Below are 23,728 nucleotides of genomic sequence, written 5' to 3'. Positions count from 1 at the left end.
GTATGTGAAAGGGAGTAATAGAGGGTGGAATTGAAAAAATAAATTGAGGTCAAATGAGAGAGGCTTGAATTTAAATCTCAGAAGGACTGGATGTTATGCATTAGGTATTTGGAGCTGTTGAAGGTGTTTTGAATAATGAAATGGTCTGATCAGGGCTGTACTCTAGGTAGCTTAGTTTAATAGCAAAGTCAAAAGTGTCTTGACATTAAAAACCCAATTAGGAAGTTACTGCTATAATGTCTCCTAAGAGTTAGGAGGACTCGTGTGTACTGGGGAGTCAAGATGTTTATTCCATTCCTCTATAAGGCAGGCAGAATCTTTTAGAATATCTTTATAGAAGAAAGAACCTTCATTTTTGTTTCAGAAGTTGTGCTTTTTTGAATACCAAGTGAGATGGAACAGACTTCATAAAGAATGGAGAGGTTGATTACCCAGGGAATCCTATTAGCATAATTTCCATTTAATCTTTTATTGTGTATTGCCTTTCTGGAATTCTGAATAGCCTTGAAAATATGGTCACAATTGGGAATAGGAGAAAGAAATTTAATTTGTCACATCAAGCAAACATGACTTTGCAGAAATATTGGTGAACTTAGGTGGTTGGCAATGAAACTAATAAATCATTTTGTGGGTTTTTTTGAAGGGAGTATTGGATTTATGAAATATGGGGATGACAAAATTTAAACCAACTTAAGTTTTATTTTGGGGAAAAAAGAGTTTTTAATTATATCAGAGAGGTATAGTTGCTGGGGTTTTTTATTATTAATTTTGCTTAGTAAAATCTTAAAAGGAAAACAGTTGTATATACTGATATGCTCCTTTGTCATGTTAAATAAGGAGAGGAGGAAAGAAACAACACTATGTCACTTTTATCTGACCAGAAGTGTTTTTCTAATCCACAGTAATATCCTTAACTAATTTAACTTTCATTGATAGCCTACTCTTAAATAAAATATAAATTCCTACTGTCAAGGTTCTCAGTGTCTAGAGGGCGAAAACTATAGACATTTAGTGGGTATGAAAAAAGGAGTACAAAAAAATATAACATTTATCATCACTTTATGTAGAAGATCTTGGAGGAACCCAGTGGAGGAAGTTTAAAACTTTAAGAGGGTTTGGAAGAGACTTCTCAGTAGAGATTGAATAGCATTTCTTATCAGTCCTTTTTTGGTGACTCTCGAGTGGGGGGGTGGGGGAGGTGGTAAAGTCTATGTTAAATGTATGAACAATGAGCCTTGCCCTTTCCTCTCATTTATCTATAAAGCATAATTCACTATGGAATCTTCTGACCGTAGTCTTCATGGGGAAAGGTTTTTCACTTTGAGCAGCCTTCGCTGAATGGGCAGCTTTGGACAGGTGGTCTGAAGATCAGCAACAGGGGAAGGGAACACCCAGCCATCCAGAATAGCTGAATCATCTTGGGTGTTAATGGGCTGCTATCCATCAGCCAGATGGTCTTCAACCACTGTGATGCGATTGTGCTTTGGAAATCATGCCTACTGACCTGTTTTCTCCTTTCTATCTCTGACTGACTCCTGTTTTTTAAGCTCCTAGTCAGCAGGGTAATTTATACATATGAGCCATTCTGTTCTCAGAACAGAACCCTCATTGTTTTGCTCTGTGCTTCATTTAAGCATGAAAACTCTTATGTAACCTTTGGCTCTCCTAGAAAAGTAAATACTTAATTTGCTGACCTCTTTCGACTCCAACTTCCTTTTTACCTGTCTCTTCTCTCCATCTAGATTTTGACTTCAAATCCTCCTTTATGGAGCTATCTCAGACTAAACCAGTAACTAAAAATAGAAGAAATGTTTTAGAAGAGACTCAAGGTACAGTTATAAAGAGCATCAACTTTGAAATGAGACAGAACCTAGGATGAATATAGAAATGAATTAGACTCAGGAAATGAATGAAGCACAGATGTTGGATTCAAGCATTTTTCCATCTCATTGGGGAGATCAATTCTTTACATACATAATTAGGATACAAATGAGATGATGAAAGTGACATAAGAGGTTCGTGTAAACTGTTAGATAAGCTTAGGGGAAGAAGAGACATCCTTCAGCAAGAATAAGGAAAGGATTTATGGAGTTAGGTGCATTTGAGACATGGCATTGTATGATAAATTCTGTGGATGTTAGATATAAAGGGTATTCTTTTTTTGTTTTTATTCAAATCTTAAAGGATATATAGACCATCTGTCTTGCCCATATTTTCTTGAATTTTCAAAGTTGAAGCATCAAACTGCTGTTTTCTTTCCCTCTTTAGTATTCATTTTATAAAGACCAAGAAAATTTCATTTCTTATATTTTCATGCTGAAAGAAATATAAAGATTTCTCTGATTCTCTAAATAATACTTTCCTTTTCCTAAGGAGACATATATGTAATTAGATGAATGGCATCAGCTAACCATGATCTTGGTAAGAAATCTCTCATCTAGGACAGAGGAGGTGGCCATTTGCAGGGTTACTTGAGAAGCCACCTGTGGGTTTGTCTTGCAATCCACTGCTACAGTTACGGGCATTGTTTCCATTACATCCTCCAGTTGGATAGCATAGCCTCCCCAGGGCCTCTACAGGGCTTCCCACAGCTTACAGAACCAGATACTAAGTAACAGGGCATTAAAGGTTTTTCTTCCTTTTAAAAGTATATATATTTTTTCTGTCTCTAGAACTTACCCACTATCTAAAACACTGAAAAGCTATATATTTTCAAGCTTTGTTTCTTAACTTTGACATGTTTGTATTATATGGTAATTTCTTGATTATGCAAAATTCATGGAGAGATGTTCTATCTAATGAAAATTTCTGGGTAACAAACTCTAAAATACTTTTTGATAATCTAATGACAGTGATATTTTTTAAGGTTGCGAATCCTGTCTTTCATAAGATTAGTTGTGAACACTCATAAATGAAAAGAAAGAATAAGAAACAGGAGCATCATTTAATTTACTTAGGACCTGAGGCATAGTTACCAACAATGTGGCCTTTAGTGATAGTCTTACCTAGCTGTGAATCCTGGGTCTGACTCTTACTGGCTAGGGTTCTTTAACAGATTATTTTAAATGTATCACTTTTTCTTATGTCAATTGGCATCACAGTGGTACTCATTTATTTAGCCTTTTTATAACTACATGAAACAGGTCATAAACAAAGCCTGTCTCAACAAAAAGCTAAAAATAAAAATTAATAGCACCTAAGTCAGTTTATTCAAAAGCAGAGACATTACTTTACCAACAAAGGTTCATCTAGTCAAGGCTATGGTTTTTCCTGTGGTCATGTATGGATGTGAGAGTTGGACTGTGAAGAAGGCTGAGTGCCGAAGAATTGATGCTTTTGAACTGTGGTGTTGGAGAAGACTCTTGAGAGTCCCTTGGACTGCAAGGAGATCCAACCAGTCCATTCTCAAGGAGATCAGCCCTGGGATTTCTTTGGAGGGAATGATGCTAAAGCTGCAACTCCCGTACTTTGGCCATCTCATGCGAAGAGTTGGCTCATTGGAAAAGACTGATGCTGGGAGGGACTGGGAGCAGGAGGAGAAGGGGACGACAGAGGATGAGATGGCTGGATGGCATCGCTGACTCGATGGACGTGAGTCTGAGTGAACTCCGGGAGTTCGTGATGGACAGGGAGGCCTGGCGTGCTGCGATTCATGGGGTCGCAAAGAGTCGGACACAACTGAGCGACTGATCTGATCTGATCTGATCTGAAGTCAGTTTAGTTCAGTCACTCAGTCATGTCCAACTCTTTGCGACCCCATGAATCGCAGCATGCCAGGCCTCCCTGCCCATCACCAACTCCTGAAGTCTACCCAAATTCATGTCCATTGAGTTGGTGATGCTATCCAGCCATCTCATCCTCTGTCGTCCCCTTCTCCTCCGGCCCCCAATGCCTCCCAGCATCAGAGTCTTTTCCAATGAGTCAACTCTTTGCACGAGATAGCCAAAGTATTGGAGTTTCAGCTTCAACATCTGTCCTTCCAATGAACACCCAGGACTGATCTCCTTTAGGATGGACTGGTTGGATTTTCTTGCAGTCCAAGGGACTCTCAAGAGTCTTCTCCAGCACCACAGTTCAAAAGCATCAATTCTTCAGCGCTCAGCTTTCTTCACCGTGCAACTCTCACACCCATACATGACTACTGGAAAAACCATAGCCTTAACTAGATGGAGCTTTGTTGGCAAAGTAATGTCTCTGCTTTTCAATATGCGATCTAGGTTGGTCATAACTTTCCTTCCAAGCAGTAAGCAGTAATTTCATGGCTGCAGTCACCATCTGCAGTGATTTTGGAGCCCCAAAAAATAAAGTCTGACACTGTTTCCCTATCTATTTGCCATGAAGTAATGGGACCAGATGCCATGATCTTAGTTATCTGAATGTTGAGCTTTAAACCAACTTTTTCACTCTCCTCCTTCACTTTCATCAAGAGGCTTTTTAGTTCCTCTTCACTTTCTGCCATAAGGGTGGTGTCATCTGCATATCTGAGGTTATTGATATTTCTCCCAGCAATCTTGATTCCAGCTTGTGTTTCTTCCAGCCCAGCATTTCTCATGATGTCTTCTGCATATAAGTTAAATAAGCAGGGTTACGACTATGGGGTTGCACAGAGTCAGACACAACTGAAGTGAATTAGCAGTAGCAGCAGCAATATACAGCCTTGACATACTCCTTTTCCTATTTGGAACCAGCCTGTTGTTCCATGTCCAGTTCTAATTGTTGTTTCCTGACCTGCATATAGATTTCTCAAGAGACAGGTTAGATGGTCTGGTATCCCCATCTCTTTCAGAATTTTCCACAGTTTATTGTAATCCACACAGTCAAAGGCTTTGGCACAGTCAATAAAACAGAAATAGATGTTTTTCTGGAACTCTCTTGCTTTTTCGATGATCCAGTGAATGTTGGCAATTTGATCTCTGTTTCCTCTGCCTTTTCTAAAACCAGCTTGAACATCTGGAAGTTCAGGGGTCATGTATTGCTGAAGCCTGGCTTGCAGAATTTTGAGGATTACTTTACTAGCGTGTGAAATGAGTGCAATTGTGCGGTAGTTTGAGCATTCTTTGGCATTGCCTTTCTTTGGGATTGGAATGAAAACTGACCTTTTCCAGTCCTGTGGCCACTGCGGAGTTTTCCAGATTGCTGGCATATTGATGCAGCAACTAGTGTTGTGCTAATAGACATTTTACAAGTTAGTGCATTACTCTTTAAGACAACCTGGTGGGATAGTATTTTTAACTTGATATTTAATCTATACTTTAAAAAAAGTACAGTGACACTTGAACAACATGGTTTGAACTTTGTGGGTCCACTTACTTTTCCGGTATTAAATACTGCAGGATTACTCAATTTGCGATTGGATGCTAAAGGACCACAGATACAGGGGGCAAACTATAAATTATACACAAATTTTCAACTGTGGGAAGGATCTGTGTTTCTAATCCTCACATTGTTCATGAGTGTACTCTACTCAGATTTAGAAAGTAATTTGCAGATAATCTTATAATTCTCACGGCAAAGTTGAGACTTGAGTTCATATCTGACCAATTCTAAAGCCCATGCTACTTACCTTCTTGAATTTTTTTTTATTTTAGATATTTCTTATAACTCTCCTTTATTGTTTTATAACAGGCAATTGGTTCGTTGTTGTTCAGTCACTGAGTCGTGTCCGACTCTTTGTGACCCCGTGAACTTCAGCATGCCAGGCTTTTCTGTCCTCCAATATCTCCCACAGTTTGTTCAAACTCATGTCCATTGAGTCCAGGATGCCATCCAACCATCTCATCCTCTGTCACCCTCTTCTTCTCTTGCCCTCAGTCTTTCCCAGGGTTGCCCTCAGGGTCTTTTCCAGTGAGTTGGCTCGCCCCATCAGGTGGCCAAAGTATTGGAACTTCAGCTTCAGCATCAGTCCTTTCAATGAATAATCAGGGTTGATTTCCTTTAGGATTGGCGGTTTGATCTCCTGCAGTCCAAGGGACTCTCAAGAGTCTTCTCTAGCACCACAATTTGAAAGCATCAATTAATTCTTTAATACATACTAATTCTTCTGTAATTGAACAGTGTAGAAATAACTAAGGCAAAATTCCCCAATCCCTAATCCTACACCCCACAAGTACACAATTTAAAAATTTTGTGCTATATGCTTGCAAGTATTTCCCCTTCATCTATATGTATATGATGCGAAGAACTGACTCATTTGAAAAGACCCTAATGCTGGGAAAGATTGAAGGTGGGAGGAGAAGGGATGACAGAGGATGAGATGGTTGAATGGCATCACCGAATCAATGGACATGAGTTTGAGTAAACTCTGGGAGATGGTGACGGACAGGGAGGCCTGATGTGCTGCAGTCCATGGAGTTGTAAAGAGTCAGACACAACTGAGTGACTGAACTGAACTGATATATATATGCTGTGTGGGGCTCTTTTCTGAAAAGATTGTGCTAATTTACACTTTCAATCATGTGCAAAAATTCCTGTTTCCCTGCACCATTTTTAATACTGAATGTTCTCTATTTGCTTGTCCATTTGATAGATGAAAGAATGTCATATCTTTGCTTTAATTTGTACTTCTTAAATTATGATGTTGAATGTCTCAAAATCAAAACAATTTCTCTATAAACAGTCCCACCTGAATTTGTAATAATCCCAGACGATGGTGTTTTAAAATAAAAATCCATATAAATATAATGTAGATAGTCTGTTTATTATCCTTATTCTCCTCTATGTGCCCCCAGAAAGCAAAGCAAATAACTATAATATTTAATATATCATAATTCAATTGAGAAGATGCCTAATGTGCCTTGGAATTTTAATATGGCTTATTATTACCAGATGTCTCATTTACATTAAGTAAATATTTTTAGGAATTTTTGGAAAAGAATCATCAAGAAAGCAAGTACTGTATTCCAACCCAGTATTTATCAAATGTTTTCCATCTGCCAGGCAGAGTCTTCAGTACCTAAGTTTTAGAGATAAACAAGATAAATATAAGCTTTTATCAAATAGTTTAACTTTGTGCAGAAGATAAGCCAATGTCTCTGAAAGTTTTGACTGGAGAGGACAGAGTAGCTAATTCGGACTGACTGAAGCAATAAATAAGTGTATTGCCTGTGACTGTGAAGTTGCTCAGTCGTGGCTGACTCTCTGTGACCCCATGGACTGTAGCCAACCAGGCTCCTCAGTCCGTGGAATTTTCCAGGCAAGAGTACTGGAGTGGGTTGCCATTTCCTTCTCCATAGGATCTTCCCGACCCAGGGATTGAACCCGGGTCTCCCGCATTGCAGGCAGACGCTTTACCGTCTGAACCACCAGGGAAGCCCCAAAATAAGTGTATTAGCTCTCCTTAAAATGATTGCTAAGAATAAAGCTGAGCGTCAGGTCTGGCTGGTCCAGGGCCCTGGTTTTGTCATCAGAGAACCAGTTCTCCCATCTTTGTCTTTGCTCTGTCATTCAGTCTAGTTTCCTTCTGGCTATGGGATGGCTGTCTGTGGCTATTTGCATTTTACCCTCTCTTGTTAATTTGGGAGCCATGGGGACTTCTTGTGGTTCTTTTAAGATCTAGGAAGGACCTTTTCAGAAGTCTCCAAGAAACCTGTCTTGGTGCCTCATTGACAAGAACTGGACCACATACCCATTCCTGGCAGAATCATTGGCCAAAAGAATTGAGATTAGCCTTAAGACAATCAGGCCTACTCTGGGGGCAGAGTCGTCATCACTGTTCAGTCACTCAGTCATGTCTGACTGTTTGCGACCCCATAGACTGCAGCACTCCAGGATTCCCTGTCTTTTACAGTCTTCCAGAGACTCGTCTCCATTGAGTCGGTGATCCAACTATCTCATCCTCTGTCATCCCCTTTTCCTCTTACCCTCAATCTTTCCCAGCATCAGGGTCTTTTCCAGTAAGTTGGCTCTCCCCATCAGGTGGCCAAAGTATTGGAGCTTCAGCTTCAGCATCAGTCCTTCCAGTGAGTATTCAGGGCAGAGAGTAGGGATCAGATTTCTCTTAGGTATATCTCTGAGCCACAGATAGATATCTGAAAAAAAAAAGAAAGGCCTTCTACTGGAAAGGAAGAAAAGAGGAAACCACATCCACAATATCCACTACAACAATAAAGCAATCAACTCTGATAAAGTACAGTTTTGGTGACTGTGAGTGAAGAATGACATCTTTGCCACTTTTTTTTTAATGTCTCATAGGATCAGAGCGGCACTGAACTGGTTAGTGGTGAGGAAGACTCCAGTCTCGAAGTCGGTCTTAAACAATCTCCTGAAAGTGAAAGCTCCAAACTGGTGAGAATCCTGGTTATTTCATCCAATGTTCCTTTTAGGGATGAATTGTTTATATTTTGGATCAGTTGTTATGTTTACTTCTCTCTGAATCTCGATCTCTGAGACAGCGGAAGCTATTCTGTATAGCTAATGACCCATCCACATAGCGAATGACCCATCCACATAGCGAATGACCTAAGGAACAGAGCGTCCTCCTGCTTTCTTGAATTGTGCTGTCTGGGACAAAAGAAGCAATCTCTCTTTTAAATCTTGTTTAAATTGGGTTTCTTTAGACTAAGGTGGTGCTGAATTAGTTCTAGAGGCAAAGAAATAGATACTAAATGTATTCCTTTGTTTATAATAAGACTTATTTAAACTTACCCAGGGGCTAGAGCATTAGGAGAGAGTCAGTTTTAGAGAACTTTGCCTCCTTATGTGTCCTACCTAATTGATATCTTGTTATTTAATACTTATGGAACTTTTGCTGTATACCATGTGCTGTGCTGTGTTCTACATGCATTTTCTGATCCTCATAGTGTAGGTGGCAATATTTTTCTTTTACACATGAGGAAAGCCTGCCTTGTTGTTCAATCACTAAGTCATGTCCAACTCTTTGAGACGCTGTGGACTGTAGCCCACCAGGCTTCTCTGTCCAAGAGATTGCCCTGGCAAAAATACTGGACTGGTTTTTGTTTTCTTCTCTAGGGGATCTTCCCTGACTAAGGATTAAACGCATTTTTTCTGCCTTGGCAATAAGGACATTAATTAACTTGCCAGAGGCCAGTCACTAGTTGTCCTAGGCCTGGAGACTGATCTCATTTGGTCTGACTCCCAGCCTTTGCTCATAATCTACCTTCCTGTTTTGTAGCCTGGCACTTCCAAGGTTAGATTGCAAGTTCTCGAAAGACATGTGGGCTTTACCCCACCTCTGTTTCAAAATCTCTTATGAATCTCAAAGAATTAATCACTTGGGAGGGTCACTGTGATTTTATGATAGCATAGAATTGTTCATTTCACTTGAAGGATTTTGAAAAATCATCCATTTATCTTCTTTCAACTTTTAGAAAATATATATCAGACTGGCTTAGGGTCCATGTCCTAGAAAATGAACTGATTCAGGAGGAAGGAATTAGGCAAAAGTGAAAATTATCAAGGTCCACTCTTACACAAATCCTACATGAGGCATCAGGAACAACAGATTAGGACCACTATTCTTGAGCAAGGTGTTCCAGGGTTACACTATTCCCTTTCCAAACAATAAACTGCATCTTTGCACTGAAAGGGGATGAGGAACATCAGCACATTTCAAACTCAAACTCCTTCTTTCATTTAAAAATACTATTAACTTGTTCTTTTTGACATTGTTTTTCCATAGGTAGGTTAGGGAAACGTCTTTTAAAGAAATAGGGTTTTGTAAGTGTGAGACCCTGATTTCATCCATGGAGAAGATGGTGAAAAGAGTGGGAACACTTTGCTTGTTGGGAGAGGCTGATAGTCCCACAGAGGCTCAGTTGTAGGCTGCAAACAAAAGCCATCTATCATCTACCCTGTTGCCAAGAAGGCAGCACAGGCAGAGGACATGAAAGGCTGGGGGTAATTTTTAGATATTGTTTCATGCTGCATTTTAACAGAAATAAAAGCCTTCCCAAACTCGTTTACTGGTATTTATTTTTTCCTTCCCCCATGACCTCTTTTTAGTATTCTGTAATTTCTTTTTATGATTTCCAATAGAATATGCATGATCTAGTCAATTAAGGAAAGATAGCCTGAATTTGAACAACTTCTATAGGATAAATATAAATGGCTTAGCATAAATTATTGGTTAAGATTGTGTTTAACTTGGGCTAGTTAGACCTCATCAAGTGTCAGTTTACTCATCTGAAGAATGGGAGTAATCAGGGTGAGGAAACAAATAGGCAATAAAGTATAGAGTATAGGCACATAGTTGGTGCTTAGTAAGTTCTTTCATTAATTCAGAATATATTTGCCAGTTGCTACTATGTTCCAGGCAATGGAGATATAAAAGTGAACAAAATGTACCAAAAGGCCTGCATTTGTAGAGACTTATTCATGAGTAGATGGGGGAAGGGAGATAAATAATACATAAATTAGCAAATTAAATTATATCAAATTGTTGTTCTCGAGGGTAAAAATTTCATCAGGCTCAACCTAACATATCCATTATTGTCTCAATATAAAGTACAATTGACTCTTGAAAAATGTGTTGTGCACAGTGGAAAATCTGTGTATAGCTTATAGTTATAAGGCCCACTGTGATTGGGGTTCCTTCAGATCTGTGGCTTAGTATTTACTTGAAAAGAAATCTGTATAAGTGGACCCACATGGTTCAAACCAATATAGTTAAAGGGTCAACTGTATTAATAGCAGTTTCTCATCATTCGTCCATCATTTGATTGTTTCTATTATGCGATGGTGAGAGCATCCCTGTGCTGCTGCATCATTCTAGGGTGGTTGCCCGACGCGCCTTGTCAGAAAACAGCGTGTGATCTTTATGGGCCTTGACTCCTCTCACCTTAGTTTAAGTCAGTTGGAAACAGTAAGATCTAACCCTCTAAAGGTTGGACTATTTGTTTCCTGTAGGAGCATATGTCTCATCAATCACTGCTGGCCTTTACAGGAGAAACCAGGAGAAAAACACAGGCCTTGCTCTTAAGCAGCTTACCCTCGAGCATCAGTGAAGATAGGAGAATTTGTTATCTGGAAGATCAGACCAGGCAGAAATATATTGGAGAGAGAGAGAAAAAAAATGTTACAGGGGTTCAAAAGAGGATGGAAAGCATCTTGTTCAGGGATTAGGGATGGTTTCTTAGACTCCTGGCCTTTAAGGTGAACCTTTACAGATAAGAAGGTGATTGACTGCTGAGGTTGAAGTGAGCAGGAGAGGTTCACCAGGTGAATCAAACAGCGAGGGTGGTGGAGTTAAGAGTAAAGACTAGACTTTTGTACAGTGGGCAATAGAAGCTGAATAGTAGAATCACAGAGCTATGACTTATACTATGGATTATAGATTAATGTATTCATTATTTCATGCTCAGTGTTCAAGAAATGTCTCATTAACTACATAGATGCACATATATACTAGGTGCTACCTATGAGAAATTATACTCCAAAGGGCTATTAAATTGCTTCTCCAAGATTACCTGTTTTCAGAATTAGGACTAAGCCATGAGTCTCCATATATTCCAGTGCTTATTCCTACTCTTCAGTTATGATTTGCTTTCATCCATATCTCCATAGTCCCCAGACTCACAGACAAGGAGTTTATAATAACTTCAGTAGATATTTGATTTCTCTAAAATATTTTAAAGGGAAAATAGCTTGTTTTTAGACAACCGATCAGATGATGGTTTGTGAAGCATAGATTCCAATTGTGAGAGACTGGAGGCAGGGTAGTGTCTGGAATCTATTTCAGAAGTCTAGGTGAGAGCCTGTTAAGACTATTTTTTAAGCCTTTTCAAAGGAATTTAAAAAAAAAAAAAAAAAACCAACTATTTGTACAGAGCTTTGCAATTTGTAAAACAGTCTTTTTTATTGTTAGCTTAATTTTTTTAGTATCTAGTTTTTCAAACAAGACACTAGTTTGTGATTTTATTCAATTTTATCCCCAAAATAGCCCCATGTAAGAAGTAGGGCAGGAGTTACTTTTCCCTGACTTACAGATGAGACCTTAAGCTGCTTAGTGAAAAATCACAGAACTAGAAATTAGAAGAGCTGGGCCTCATCCTGAAGGGTCCATTTCTCTCTGGTATTTTGACATAGAAGAGCATGAATCCCTAAAATAATTGTTTTACTTTTTTGGGTATAAACTTATGTCTTTATCATGTTGGGTGTATCTGTGTTAATATACTTTTGGGTGGATAATATAACTAAATTATTAAGAGTGCAGAGATTAGAGCCATTCTACTTAGATTCAAATTCTGATTCCACCATTTACTATCCATGTAACCATAGGCAAATGGCTTTGCCTCTTTGTGCCTCAGTTTCTGTGTCTGTAAGATGGGAGAAAGAAAATAATGGTTATTGTGAGAGTAAGGAGTTAGTAACTATAAAGTACCACAAAGAACTATGCCAGAGTACATGGAATCACTAAGAGGGAGTTGTGTTGATGATGATGATATTATGCTGATTAAAGCATTAAAGGTGAGTCAGATAAGGATTAGCTGTTCTACGTGAAGCATTAGGTGTAACTTGGAAAACTGAAGTGAATTTTTCAACCCCCAAAATGCAATCGCTGATAACAGACAGCATCTATTGAATGCCTGTGTGGCAGGCATTATTCTAAATTTGTTCACATAATAGTCCTGTGAACTTAGTACTAGTATTATCCTCATTTAAAAGATGAGAAAACTGAGGTGCTGCAGTGTTAATTAAGTAAGTTGCCTAAAGAATCACCCAGTGAAGCTAGGATCCAGGCCTGTGTGCTCTGAGGCTGGAGCCTGCACTCCAAACCACTATGCAGGACCGCCTCTCAGCGAGACTCAAACGGAACAAAACCGAGTCAAGGGGCAGCAAGAGAGTTACACTGAGATCTGAACTTTGTTATTTTCACTTCCTTTTGGTCTCGATCTTGAACTCCAACGCAGAAAATTTTGGCATAGAAATAGGTAGATTCTGAAAATTACCTTTCACGTTGGTAGATGAAGTTATATAGACTTCCAAACCAATGTTGCATAAAATAAAGGAAACTAAGACTTTTCAAGAAGCTAACCTGTGCCAGGCATTTTCTTACTGGTTATTTTATTTAACCCAATGATGCACCTGTTATTAGCCCTACTCTGTGGAAAAGATACTGAGGTTAAGAGATGGCAAGTTTTTTTCCTCAGGTCTCACAGCTGGAATAATATGGTTGGGACTCAAACTCAGTTCTCTTTGCCTCTAAACCCCATCTTCTTGTCACTTTATAGTTCTCATAACCTTCCTTGGAACATCAGATATATCACTGTGTAATCTATTTTCAAACAATAAATATTAATTGACTTTTCCAATGAGTCATCTGTTCACATCAGATGACCAAAAGACTGGAGCTGAAGCTTCAGCATCAGTCCTTCCAGTGGATATTCAGGGTTGATCTCCCTTAAGATTGCCTGGTTTAATCTCCTTGCTGCCCAAGGGACTTTCAGGAGTCTTCTCCAGCACCACAGTTCCAAGGCATCTATTCTTTGGTATTCTACCTTTTTTATGGTCGAGCTCTCACAACTGTACGTGACCACTGGGAAAACCATAGCCTTGACCAAATGTACCTTTGTTGGCAAAGTAATGTCTGTTTTTCAACACATTGTCTAGGTTTGTCATAGCTTTCCTGCAATCATCTTCTGATTTCATAGCTGAAGTCACTGTCCACAGTGATTTTGGAGCCCAAGAAGAGAAAATCTGTCACTACTTCCACCTTTTCCCCTTCTATGTGCCATGCAGTAATGGGGCTGGATGCCATTATTTAGTTTAGTTTAGTTTTTTTTTTTTTTTGGAGAAGGCAATGGCACCCCACTCTAGTACTCTTGCCTGGCAAATCCTATGGACGGAGGAGCCTGGTGGGCTGCAGTCCATGGGGTTGCTAAGAGTAGGACACGACTGAGCAACTTCACTTTCACTTTTCACTTTCATGCATTGGAGAAGGAAATGGCAACCCACTCCAGTGTTCTTGCCTGGAGAATCCCGTGGACGGGGGAGCCTGGTGGGCTGCCGTCTATGGGGTTGCACAGAGTTGGACACGACTGAAGCGACTTAGCAGCAGCAGCAGCAGCAGTTTTGTTTTTTTAATATATAGTCTTAAGCTGGCTCTTTCACTCTTCTCCTTCACCCTCATCAAGAGGCTATTTAGTTCCTCTTCACTTTCTGCCATTAGAGTGGTATCATCTGCTTATCTGAGGTTGTTGATGTTTCTCCCACCTATCCTGATTCCAGCTTGTAACTCAGCCAGCCCTGCGTTTCTCATGATGTGCTTAGAGTATAGGTTAAACAAACAGGGTGACTGCGGACAGCCCTGTCATACTCCTTTCTTGATCTTGAACCAGTCAGTTGTTCCATACAGGGTTCTAACTGTTGCTTCTTGACCCGCATACAGGTTTCTCAGGAGACAGGTAAGATGGTCTGGTATTGCTGTCCCTCCAAGAGCTTTTCACAGTTTATCATCATCCACACAGTCAAAAGCTTTAGTGTAGTTGATGAAACAGAGATAAATGTTTTTCTGAAATTCCCTTGCTTTCTCTATAATCCAGCAAATGTTGGCAATTTGATCTCTAGTTTCTCTTCCTTTTCTAAACCCAGCTTGGACATCTAGAAGTTCTTGGTTCACATGATGTTGAAGCCTAGCATGCAAGATTTTAAATATAACCTTACTAGCATGGGAGATGAGTGCAATTGTCTGATGGTTAGCACATTCTTTGGATCTCTAATTTTGTCTCATTCTATAGTTTTCTTCCTTGATATAAAACTAATTTACATTTTTTTTGGTTCTTGTCTGTCTCCTTCTCCACGTTGTTACAGAGACTAATAGCCAGTAAAATGATTTCAAAGTTACTTCCTTACGACAAAATAATAAAAAGACAACTCAATTGAAAGATAGGTAGGATCTAAATAGACAATTTTCCATACAAATGGCCAATAAGCACATAAAAAGATGGTCAACTTCATTAACCATTAGAGAAATGCACATCAAAACCACTATGAGATACCACTTCATACCTGCTAGGAGACAATAAATAAATACACAGATAATACAAGTGCTGACAAGGATTTGGAGAAGTTGGAACTCTCCTGTATTGCTTGTAGAAATGTAAAATGACACAGCCAGTTTGGAAAATGGTTTGCAGTTCCTCAAAATATTAAACAGAATTACCATGTGACCCAGCAGTTTTACCCCTAAGTATGTACCTAAGAGAAATGAAACTATATAACACAAAAAACTTGGACACAAATGTTTACAGCAGTATTATTAATAGTAGCCTCAAAATAGACACAACCCAAATGTCCGCCGGCTGCAAGCGTGCATGCTAAGTCACTGCAGTTGTGTCCAACTCTTTGCAACCCTGTGGACTGTAGCCCACCAGGTTCCTCTGTCCATGGGATTTCTCCAGGCAAGAATACTGGAGTGGGTTGTCATACCTTCCTCCAGGGGATCTTCCCGACCCAGGTATCAAACACAGACTCTTACGTCTCCTGCATTGGCAGGCAGGGTCTTTACCACTAGTTCCACCTGGGAAGGCCTGGTATACTCACACAATGGATGCTCTTATTTAACAATGAAAGATAAAGAGGTACTGATACATAATGCTACAATAATAAGAATCGATAAGAGACAGGAAGTAAATTAGTGGTTGCCTATGTCTGAAGGATGGGTAGTGATCCTAATGGGTACAGGGATTCTTTCAGAGATTATGAAATGCTCTAAACTTCTATTGTGATGACACTGTACAATTCTGAATGGTAAAACCATTGTATTGTACACTGTAGATGGATAAATTCTATGATATGTTAATTATGTCTCAATAAAGATGTTTTTAAAATTACAGGAGGAAGAAGAAAAGTGGAAGACAGAAGATAGACATTCCACAAACTAAAATCAAATCAGAAATTTTAAAAAATATATATTTATTGGGCTGTTCCAGGTCTTAGTTGCAGCACGCAGGATCTTTGCTTTTTGTTGTGGCATTTAGGGTGTATTTAGTTGTGGCATGTGGGATCTTCACTGCAACATGCAAACTCTTAATTGTGGCATGTGGGATCTAGTTCCCTGACCAGACTGAACCCAGGCCACCTGCATTGGGAGCTTGGAGTTTTAGCCACTGGACCACCAGAGAAGTCCCTCAAATCAGAAATATTATTCTAAGCAAGCTCTAGACTGGAAATTCTGTGATTCTGTTAAATAACTGTAATATGATCCCATGCAAGAAGCTTTTCATGTATAATCTCGCCACCTTTTGGAACTTTTTGCAAGTGTTTAATAATCTGCACCCTAACAGAAGGAGCTTGACTTCTTTGTCCATCAGAATTAAAGCCTGAGTTTATTTTCGTACATTCTTGTGTTTGGCCCATTGCTGCACTCTGTGCTGGTTCCTGGGAAGATACTACCGAAGGTAAACAGAAGCAGTCTCTCTTCTTGTGATGCTTACAGTCTTCTTAGGACAGTGACATCATGTAATGTTACAAGTAGATTGAAATCTAAACATTGATCAAAGCCAAGAACAAGAGGTGTTTAGTGCTAAGAGAGCATATTATAGGGGGATTTGACCTTCCTGGGGAGGTCTCTCCCAGGGAAAACTGAACTGAGATCTGAAGGAGAAGCTGGTGTTCCCTGACAGTGGGAGAAAGAAGAAACAAAGGAGGGAGCTAGGCAACCTTAGAGCCACAGTGGGTCTGGAAAACTGACATTCTCAACATTCACGGTTGCCAGAACTGGTGAGGTGGGAACTAAACTGGAGCGGATGACAAGAACCAGGCCACTCTGATGAGATGGTCTCTCTGCTTACGGCAGTGGGAAGCCATGGGGGGCTTTGGAGGTGACTCTAAACTGTAGTGAGTGATCAGATTGGACAGCGGCCAGCGTGGTTGCTGATGGGCTGGCTGGGAGTTTACTGCAGCAAAGGCAGTGGCAGTCTGGGAGAGATGGCAGCGACAGGATAGAGTCTCATATTCTGTCTTTGCAAAAATTCTAATAAAATAAACAGCAAGGTAATATATGTATTTACCAGGTATATTCCACAGAGTTGCCAGTCAAAGAATTTGCCTTTCTTGCTCCCAGTATGCAAACCTACTGCTGTACGTGTGCTTTAAAGCTTTCCTCTGAATGCAGGTTTAAAGCTATTAAAATGGCAATTGTTACACCATCTGGGTCTTGAGAACAAGCATCATCCCAGGGCTTGGCCAGCAGCCCATGATAACCCTGCTAGGAAATGCCCCCAGCAGATGTGCCTGGCATTCCTGCCGCGTTTTATGACAGTGCTTAGCAACACTGCAGTCTTCGTGTCAAGTGATCCCTGTCCTTACAGACCTGGTTCATGTCCAGCAGCATCAAGAACACTTAGATGTTTCAGAATTTTTCAAAATGTCTAGATTTTTTTCAAGCTGTCTGCAGTGTTTGTCTTTACTATTGTCTTTCATTATGAAATGTAATTTCTGATCCTTAGAACAAGAATAGACGATTGACAGGAGTATTGCAATCAACTCAAAGTGCATTCAAACTATAGTTTCTCTGTGGCAATTTTAGAATTTATAGGGTAGCAAGATGCCTGGGGAAGTATGAATTGTTTCTGAATTAACTATCATTAACCTAAATGGGCTGTGACGTGGAAATTCACACTCAGCTGACAGTACATTTTACCATTTCAAGTCCCCACCAGCCAGAATAGCAGCATCTTAGGAGCACTTTTTATTCTTTACCTTGATGCACTTGATCTGTATAAAATTTTCAAACATGCTTATTGAAAAATCAGTGTTGAGTGTTATAAATAATACCCATATCCCCAAATGGCCTGATAGTACTTTCTTTTGCAGATTAAAAAGATGGTCAAATATAAATCATGGGCTCTGATATCTGAACAAACATGAACTTCCCCACCAGCCTTCACTAGCTCTGACCTAGAAAGTGACTTATTCTGTCTTCATTTCTTCATTGAAAAATGGGGGTGTGGGGGGAGGAGGCTAGTCATTTTGTCCTATGAAGATCAAGTGTGACTTTGTATGTGAAACCCTTAATAATGCTTGGCATGCAGAAAGGCTCAGTAAATGTAGCTATTGTTAACACCAGGTTTTGTCTATATAAAATCTAGGTGTGCTAGAACCCTCATTTTTCATACACATTTCCTGAGAATCTGTGATGTGTCAAACTCTAGGAATGTAAAGATAAGATATTGTTCATCCAGGAGTTCACCACCTTAGGTCTAATGCAAAGGTTACAAGCTGCTTGTCAGGATATATTTACATTAAAGATCCTTGTTTCTGTTTTCTACTGAAAATGGACCAGCATTCCAAGCTGCCCATTTCATCAATTATTCACTTTGAGTTTATTTCAGTCCCTTCCTTTCCACCATTCTCTAACCCTAGCCTGCTTCCCATCACCTGTAAGTACCTGAGTACCTACATCATCCCCATCACCTGTGAGTACCTGAGGCTGCATCCCAGGTCTACGAGCCGTGGTCAGGCGCGTGGGCCTGGCAGAAATTGAAAGCTGAGAAATAGGCAGGAGCTGTTGGTGGAGAGCCTTGTGGACTAGGAGAAAGGGCTTGATACCTTTGAGATGTTTTTTAAAGGGAGATTATAATGATGAGATTAGCCTATTGATAAGGTCATTTTGAGCTTATGTGTGAAGAATCTGATAGAAAAGGTCAAAACTGAAGACAAAGAGTTAAAAAGCCATTAGAGTAAAATGAGATGAAAGTTGATAGTGACCTAAACTAGGGGATCTGTTAGTGAGTGCTGATTTTCAGTAAATACAGGAGTTAGAATTGATAGGACTCAATGATTGTGTGAATGATTGTGTGAATGTCAAAACTGAGGAAGAGGAGTGATGCAAGGACTCTCATATTACAGCATGGTAGCCAACTGGCTGGGTGGTTGATGCCATTCACTGAGAGAAGAAAAAGGAAGGGAATTCCCTGGTGGCCCAGTGGGTTAGGATTTGGCACTTTCATTGTTATGGCATCCCTGGTCCTGGAACTAAGATCCTGCATGCTGTGCAGAATGGCCATATAAATAGGGTGAAAAAAGAAGAGGAGGAGAAGCAGATTTGCAGGGAAAGATGATTTGTTCTGTCTTGTCTACTGAGTTTTAAGTCTCTTTGTAAGACAGAAAACTGTTATTTAATAACTATTTATTAGTACCTCTCCCTGTAATAGACACTTGAAAAGATTATCTCATTTATCCCAACAAAAGCAGTAGTAGTAATAATAATATGACCCATTTTTGCTGAGCACTTATCATTTGTTAGGAATGAACACAGTGTATTATCTCCATCCTCCCCACAATAAAGCATCATTACTTCCATTTTGCAGACCAGGGACCTGAGTATCCGAGATGCTGAGTCATTTGCTCAAAGGTTTAGGGGCAGAAAGTGCCACAGTAAGGATTCAAAGCAGTATGTGTTTGACTCATGAGCCTGACTCGTGCTACACTGCCTCTCTAAGAGGTGTCTGGTATCAACCCATGAAGAAGCTGAAGTTTAGAGAAGTCTTATTTGTCATAGAGCATGTAATCTAACTAGAACTCTAGGATCTGACCACAGTCGACTCCAAAGTCCAAGCTTTCTTCTTTATCCAGATAATACTAAAGATTTTTTAATTAGACCCACATGGATCTGTGACAGTGTTTACTGGTCAGTGGGTAATATGAAAAGTAATAACCACATGGAGAGTTCTTCATAAAGCTAAATGTATTTGATTTAAAGGACAGTCCTTTAAAACTGTGTTCTAGCTAACTTTTTAGTGTAAAAGTGGCTCTTCCTACAGGACATTATGGTGGTAATATCTGGTGGCAGTTGTGGGGAAAGGACCTGACTAAGTTGAATCCTCTTAAATCACTGATATTTCACCATTTCTTGACTCATAAAATAGCAAATTCATATGCTCCAACCTAATATTTCTATGCTCTCAATTACTTGCCCCCCACAGAAGGTAACTCTGTAACCCCAAAATTCTTTTGAAAAATTTCTGGTCTGTGAAATCCCAAAATCTAAGAAAATCTACTTTGCTTCATTATCGTGTCCTTGAAATCAGGAATACTTTGCAAATGATTCAATGGAAACAGACAAAGACAGAGACTAGTAAAAGCTGGCTGCGGTTTTAAACCTGGCTAACTGGGAGGTTGATGCTGTCACTAATTAAAAAAAAAAGGAAAAGCAAAACAAAGAAACAGACTTATGGGAGAAGGTAAGGAGTTCAGTGTGGAATTTTAAAGAAATAATATACCCCTGTATCAGGTTCAGTTCATCAATTTTGACTGCTGCGCTTGATTAAAAATTATTCCTAAGTGCTTTTGAAGTGCTGGCATCTAAGATTGGAAAAAAAATAGTTTAAAATGTGTTTCTGATGATTATAGGCTTCTTCTTAAGTCTTCTGTATCCAGGCTGGAATTCTCAGGTGTAATACCGTGCTCATTTTTAAAGCAAGATCTTAAACTATTTGCTGAAAATCCATTTTTATCCCGTTTGCTCTCCATCAAGAACTGCAGGATTTCTAGTTCGGCTCTGGAAGCTGAAGCCACTGTGTGAACACTGTTTTCCGTTTCAGATCCAGGACGAAAACAGCATCTATAGCAGGAGTGTAGCGTTTCCTATAGGAGAATTTCTGTGAGTCAGCATGAGCCTCTCTTTTGTGACAGTATGCAAATTACCAATGGCAGCGCTCAAATGCATTCACGTGTGTGGCATTTTCACAGCTCATCGTACTTTATGTCTTGTATTTCTGAAAATCACTTGAGATTTGCCTACATGATACATTTCCCTTTCCTAGTAATAAAAAAAAAAAGACTATATCTGCAGTCAAGTCTACTTCTTGCGCGAAAGTCACAAGAGAAAACCTTTGGTCTTTTCATTCCATTCTCTTCCCCTCTGCATTGTAATGAAGATAATACAGAGATGTGAAGTAACCTCACAAACTCAAAGACAGTAGAGATATAGATACACATTTTTAACACAGATTCACGTCTTGGACATCTGCTAGCTTTCTTTCACTCCCATCCGATTTAATGGCCTGCTGTGGAGACTTGTTACTCAACTTCAAATTTCATCTTGCCAGAAAGGAAGCTATTGCTTACCAGATATTTCTAAATTGAGAAAGTAATCTTTTTTATTTTTTTAAAGATTTTTTCTTTGATGTGGACCATTTTAAAAGTATTGAATTTGTTACAATACTGCTTCTGTTTGATCTTTTTTTATTTGTTTGTTTTTTTGGCCTTGAGGCATGTGGGAGCCTGAAGGGCTACAGTCCACAGGGTTGCACAGAGTTGGACACGACTGAAGTGACTTAGCATGAACACATGCTTGTAGAATCTTAGCTCCCTGACCAGGGATCGAACCTGTACCCCTTGCCTTGGAAGGCAAAGTCTTAGTCTCTGGACCACCAGGAAAGTCCTGAGAAAGTAATCTTATAATCATAATTATTTAGCAAGCATAAGGGGCCCAGAGAAGCTCTCAGTTGTGACAGCACAGAGCCCTGAACTCATACTTTCTTTCCTGTGACTGCTGCTCCATCATCTGAATCCCAGAGCTTCTCAGAAGTGTAGTGGTGTTTCTTGTCAAGTTTTCATTTCTCTGTGCGTGCATGCTCAGTTACATCAGTCATGTCTGAGTCTTTGCAGTGCTATAGACTATGGCCAGCCAAGCTCCTCTTGTCCTTGGGATTCTCCAGGCAAGAATACTGGAGTTGTCATTTCCTCCTCCAAGTTATCTTCCCAACCTAGGGATTGAGCCTGTGTCTCCTGCATTGCAGGCAGATTCTTTACCTACTGAGCCACCTCTTGCTTGCTTGCTAAGTCGCTTCAGTCGTGTCCAACTCTGTGCAACCCCATAGACGGCAGCCCACCAGGCTCCCCCATTCCTGGGATTGTCCAGGCAAGAACACTGGAGTGAGTTGCCATTTCCTTATCCAATGCATGAAAGTGAAAAGTGAAAGGGAAGTTGCTCAGTTGTGTCCGACTCTTAGCGACCCCATGGACTGCAGCCCACCAGGCTCCATGTCCATGGAATTTTCCAGGCAAGAGTACTGGAGTGGGGTGCCATCGCCTTCTCCGGAGCCACCTCTGGGGAAACCTTATTAGCGAACATAATTTTAAGATCCTATAACCTAAAACTTATGTTGATTATCTTATTTTTCAAAGAAAGCAGTCAATAAGCAAGTTTGTATTGAAGTCCTGTTATATCCCCAGCACTGTGAGAGCCACAGGGCATATCCCAGTGAGCAGAACACATAGGTCTTCCCTTCAGAACTTTCAGAATTTCTGAGAATGATGGCAGCTAATGCTGTCACTGCATTTACTATGTGCTCTAAAAGGCATCATTCTAAGTGCGTGACTTCGTGTTTCATATTAGGTGAATCCTATTACTATCCCCAGTTTATAGATCAGGAAACTGAGGCTCAGAGACACACAACTAATAAGTATCACAGGCAGGATCTGAAAGTGAAGTGAAGTTGCTCAGTCATGTCTGACTCTTTGTAATCAGGCAGGATCTGAATCTGACTTTAAACAACTTGGTGTTGGTGAGTACTATTGAAGGGGGAATTAAGATGCTGTGGGACCTTTTGATAATGTGATTTCACTTGATCAGGTGATTAGATGAGTGAGTAGGAATTAGGGTGGGACTGATCTAGGCAAAACTTATGTCTTTAGTCTGTTGTCTTATGCTCAGTCCACTTCATCTTCATTTAGGTACCTATTGGCTACAGGTTGTTTTTGCATAACTGAAGGCAGGGATGGTTGGAAGCAGAGGCCTGGTGCTGACAGAGGTGATTCTGCACATTTGTCTGACTCTTCTCAGCTTCAGACCTGCTTCCTCAGCACTGTGGGAGCATAGCTATTCCCAGCACCTAAACCTCTCTGCTAGAAAGGGGCTGACTCTCTGCCTTTGGGTTCACTTTTGTTCTTGTATGGTTTGAGTGTCCACACTTGGACCAGTCATGTGGCCAGACAGACAGGCCTGTTGAGTAGCCATCTTGGGGACAGAAGTCAACCCGTTTTGGTGACTGTAAGCTGAACATCAGTCCCATTATTCTCTATCATTTAGGATGTTCCCAGTGTTGCTTTCTATATTCACCCCTCCGAAGCTCCTGCTCTAGATCAGAGTGATTTACCTGGCTCACCAAGCATTTTGTTTTAGGAACTCATTGGCTGTGCTGAATGTGTCACTGAATGTGTCATATCGGTTTGTTTCATGAAGATCTTTCTGCTTTCCTTCCTCAGTTTTCTTACTTAGAGGTCCCCTGTGCAAAGTCAACACCGTAGAATGTCCCAGAACCTCATCTTTGAAGGCGCTAAGATCTCCCTTGGTGCTGTAGTTGGGAAATTAGTGGTGGTGGTGTTTGTTTAGTTGCTACGTCGTGTCTGACTCTTGTGACCCTGTGGACTGTAGCCCGCCAGGCTCCTCTGTCCATGAGATTCTCCAGGCAAGAATACTGGAGTGGGTTGCCATTTCCTTCTCCAGGGAAATTAATAAGTTCTAAATTCATATGTAAACATGAAGGAAAGTGACCCACCTGAGGTCAGTGTAGTGGCTAATGCCATGAGTTTTGTTTTTCGTGCCCAGGCTCACAATAAGCAGGCATGGCTTGTTCTGACTTAACTCTAAAATAGAACCTCTGTGTTGAGGCTGACTCCTGGGAATCTTGTATGAGTTGTTGGGAGGAGGTGAGCCCTTTCCCTGCCCCTGTGGTTTACCCCTTGGTTAAGGCAGGGACTCTGGAGTAAGATGATCATTTCTGACTCAGTGTATACTTCAGATTCTCAGTACTTCAGCTATGAA

The 23,728-nt window shown here is 40.2% G+C and overlaps 1 protein-coding gene across 4 annotated transcripts in view; it reads left to right on the top strand.

Moving 5' to 3' along the window:
* PATJ (PATJ crumbs cell polarity complex component) overlaps positions 1-23,728 on the top strand; it is a 383,451-nt gene that overhangs the window by 268,788 nt on the left and 90,935 nt on the right. For all 4 annotated transcript variants that reach the window (XR_008715910.1, XM_055585657.1, XM_055585656.1 and 1 more), the window contains exon 31: positions 8,191-8,283. Coding sequence is in view for 3 of the 4 variants with exons in the window: in XM_055585657.1 (XP_055441632.1) it covers positions 8,191-8,283 (93 nt within the window). In the remaining variant the exon portion in view is untranslated. The remainder of the gene's footprint in view (positions 1-8,190; positions 8,284-23,728) is intronic.

The sequence above is a fragment of the Bubalus kerabau genome, chromosome 6 (assembly GCF_029407905.1).
Source record: "Bubalus kerabau isolate K-KA32 ecotype Philippines breed swamp buffalo chromosome 6, PCC_UOA_SB_1v2, whole genome shotgun sequence".
Lineage (NCBI taxonomy): Eukaryota > Metazoa > Chordata > Mammalia > Artiodactyla > Bovidae > Bubalus > Bubalus kerabau.
Note: the sequence above shows the minus strand (reverse complement) of the source record. Positions and strands in the feature narration are given on the sequence as shown.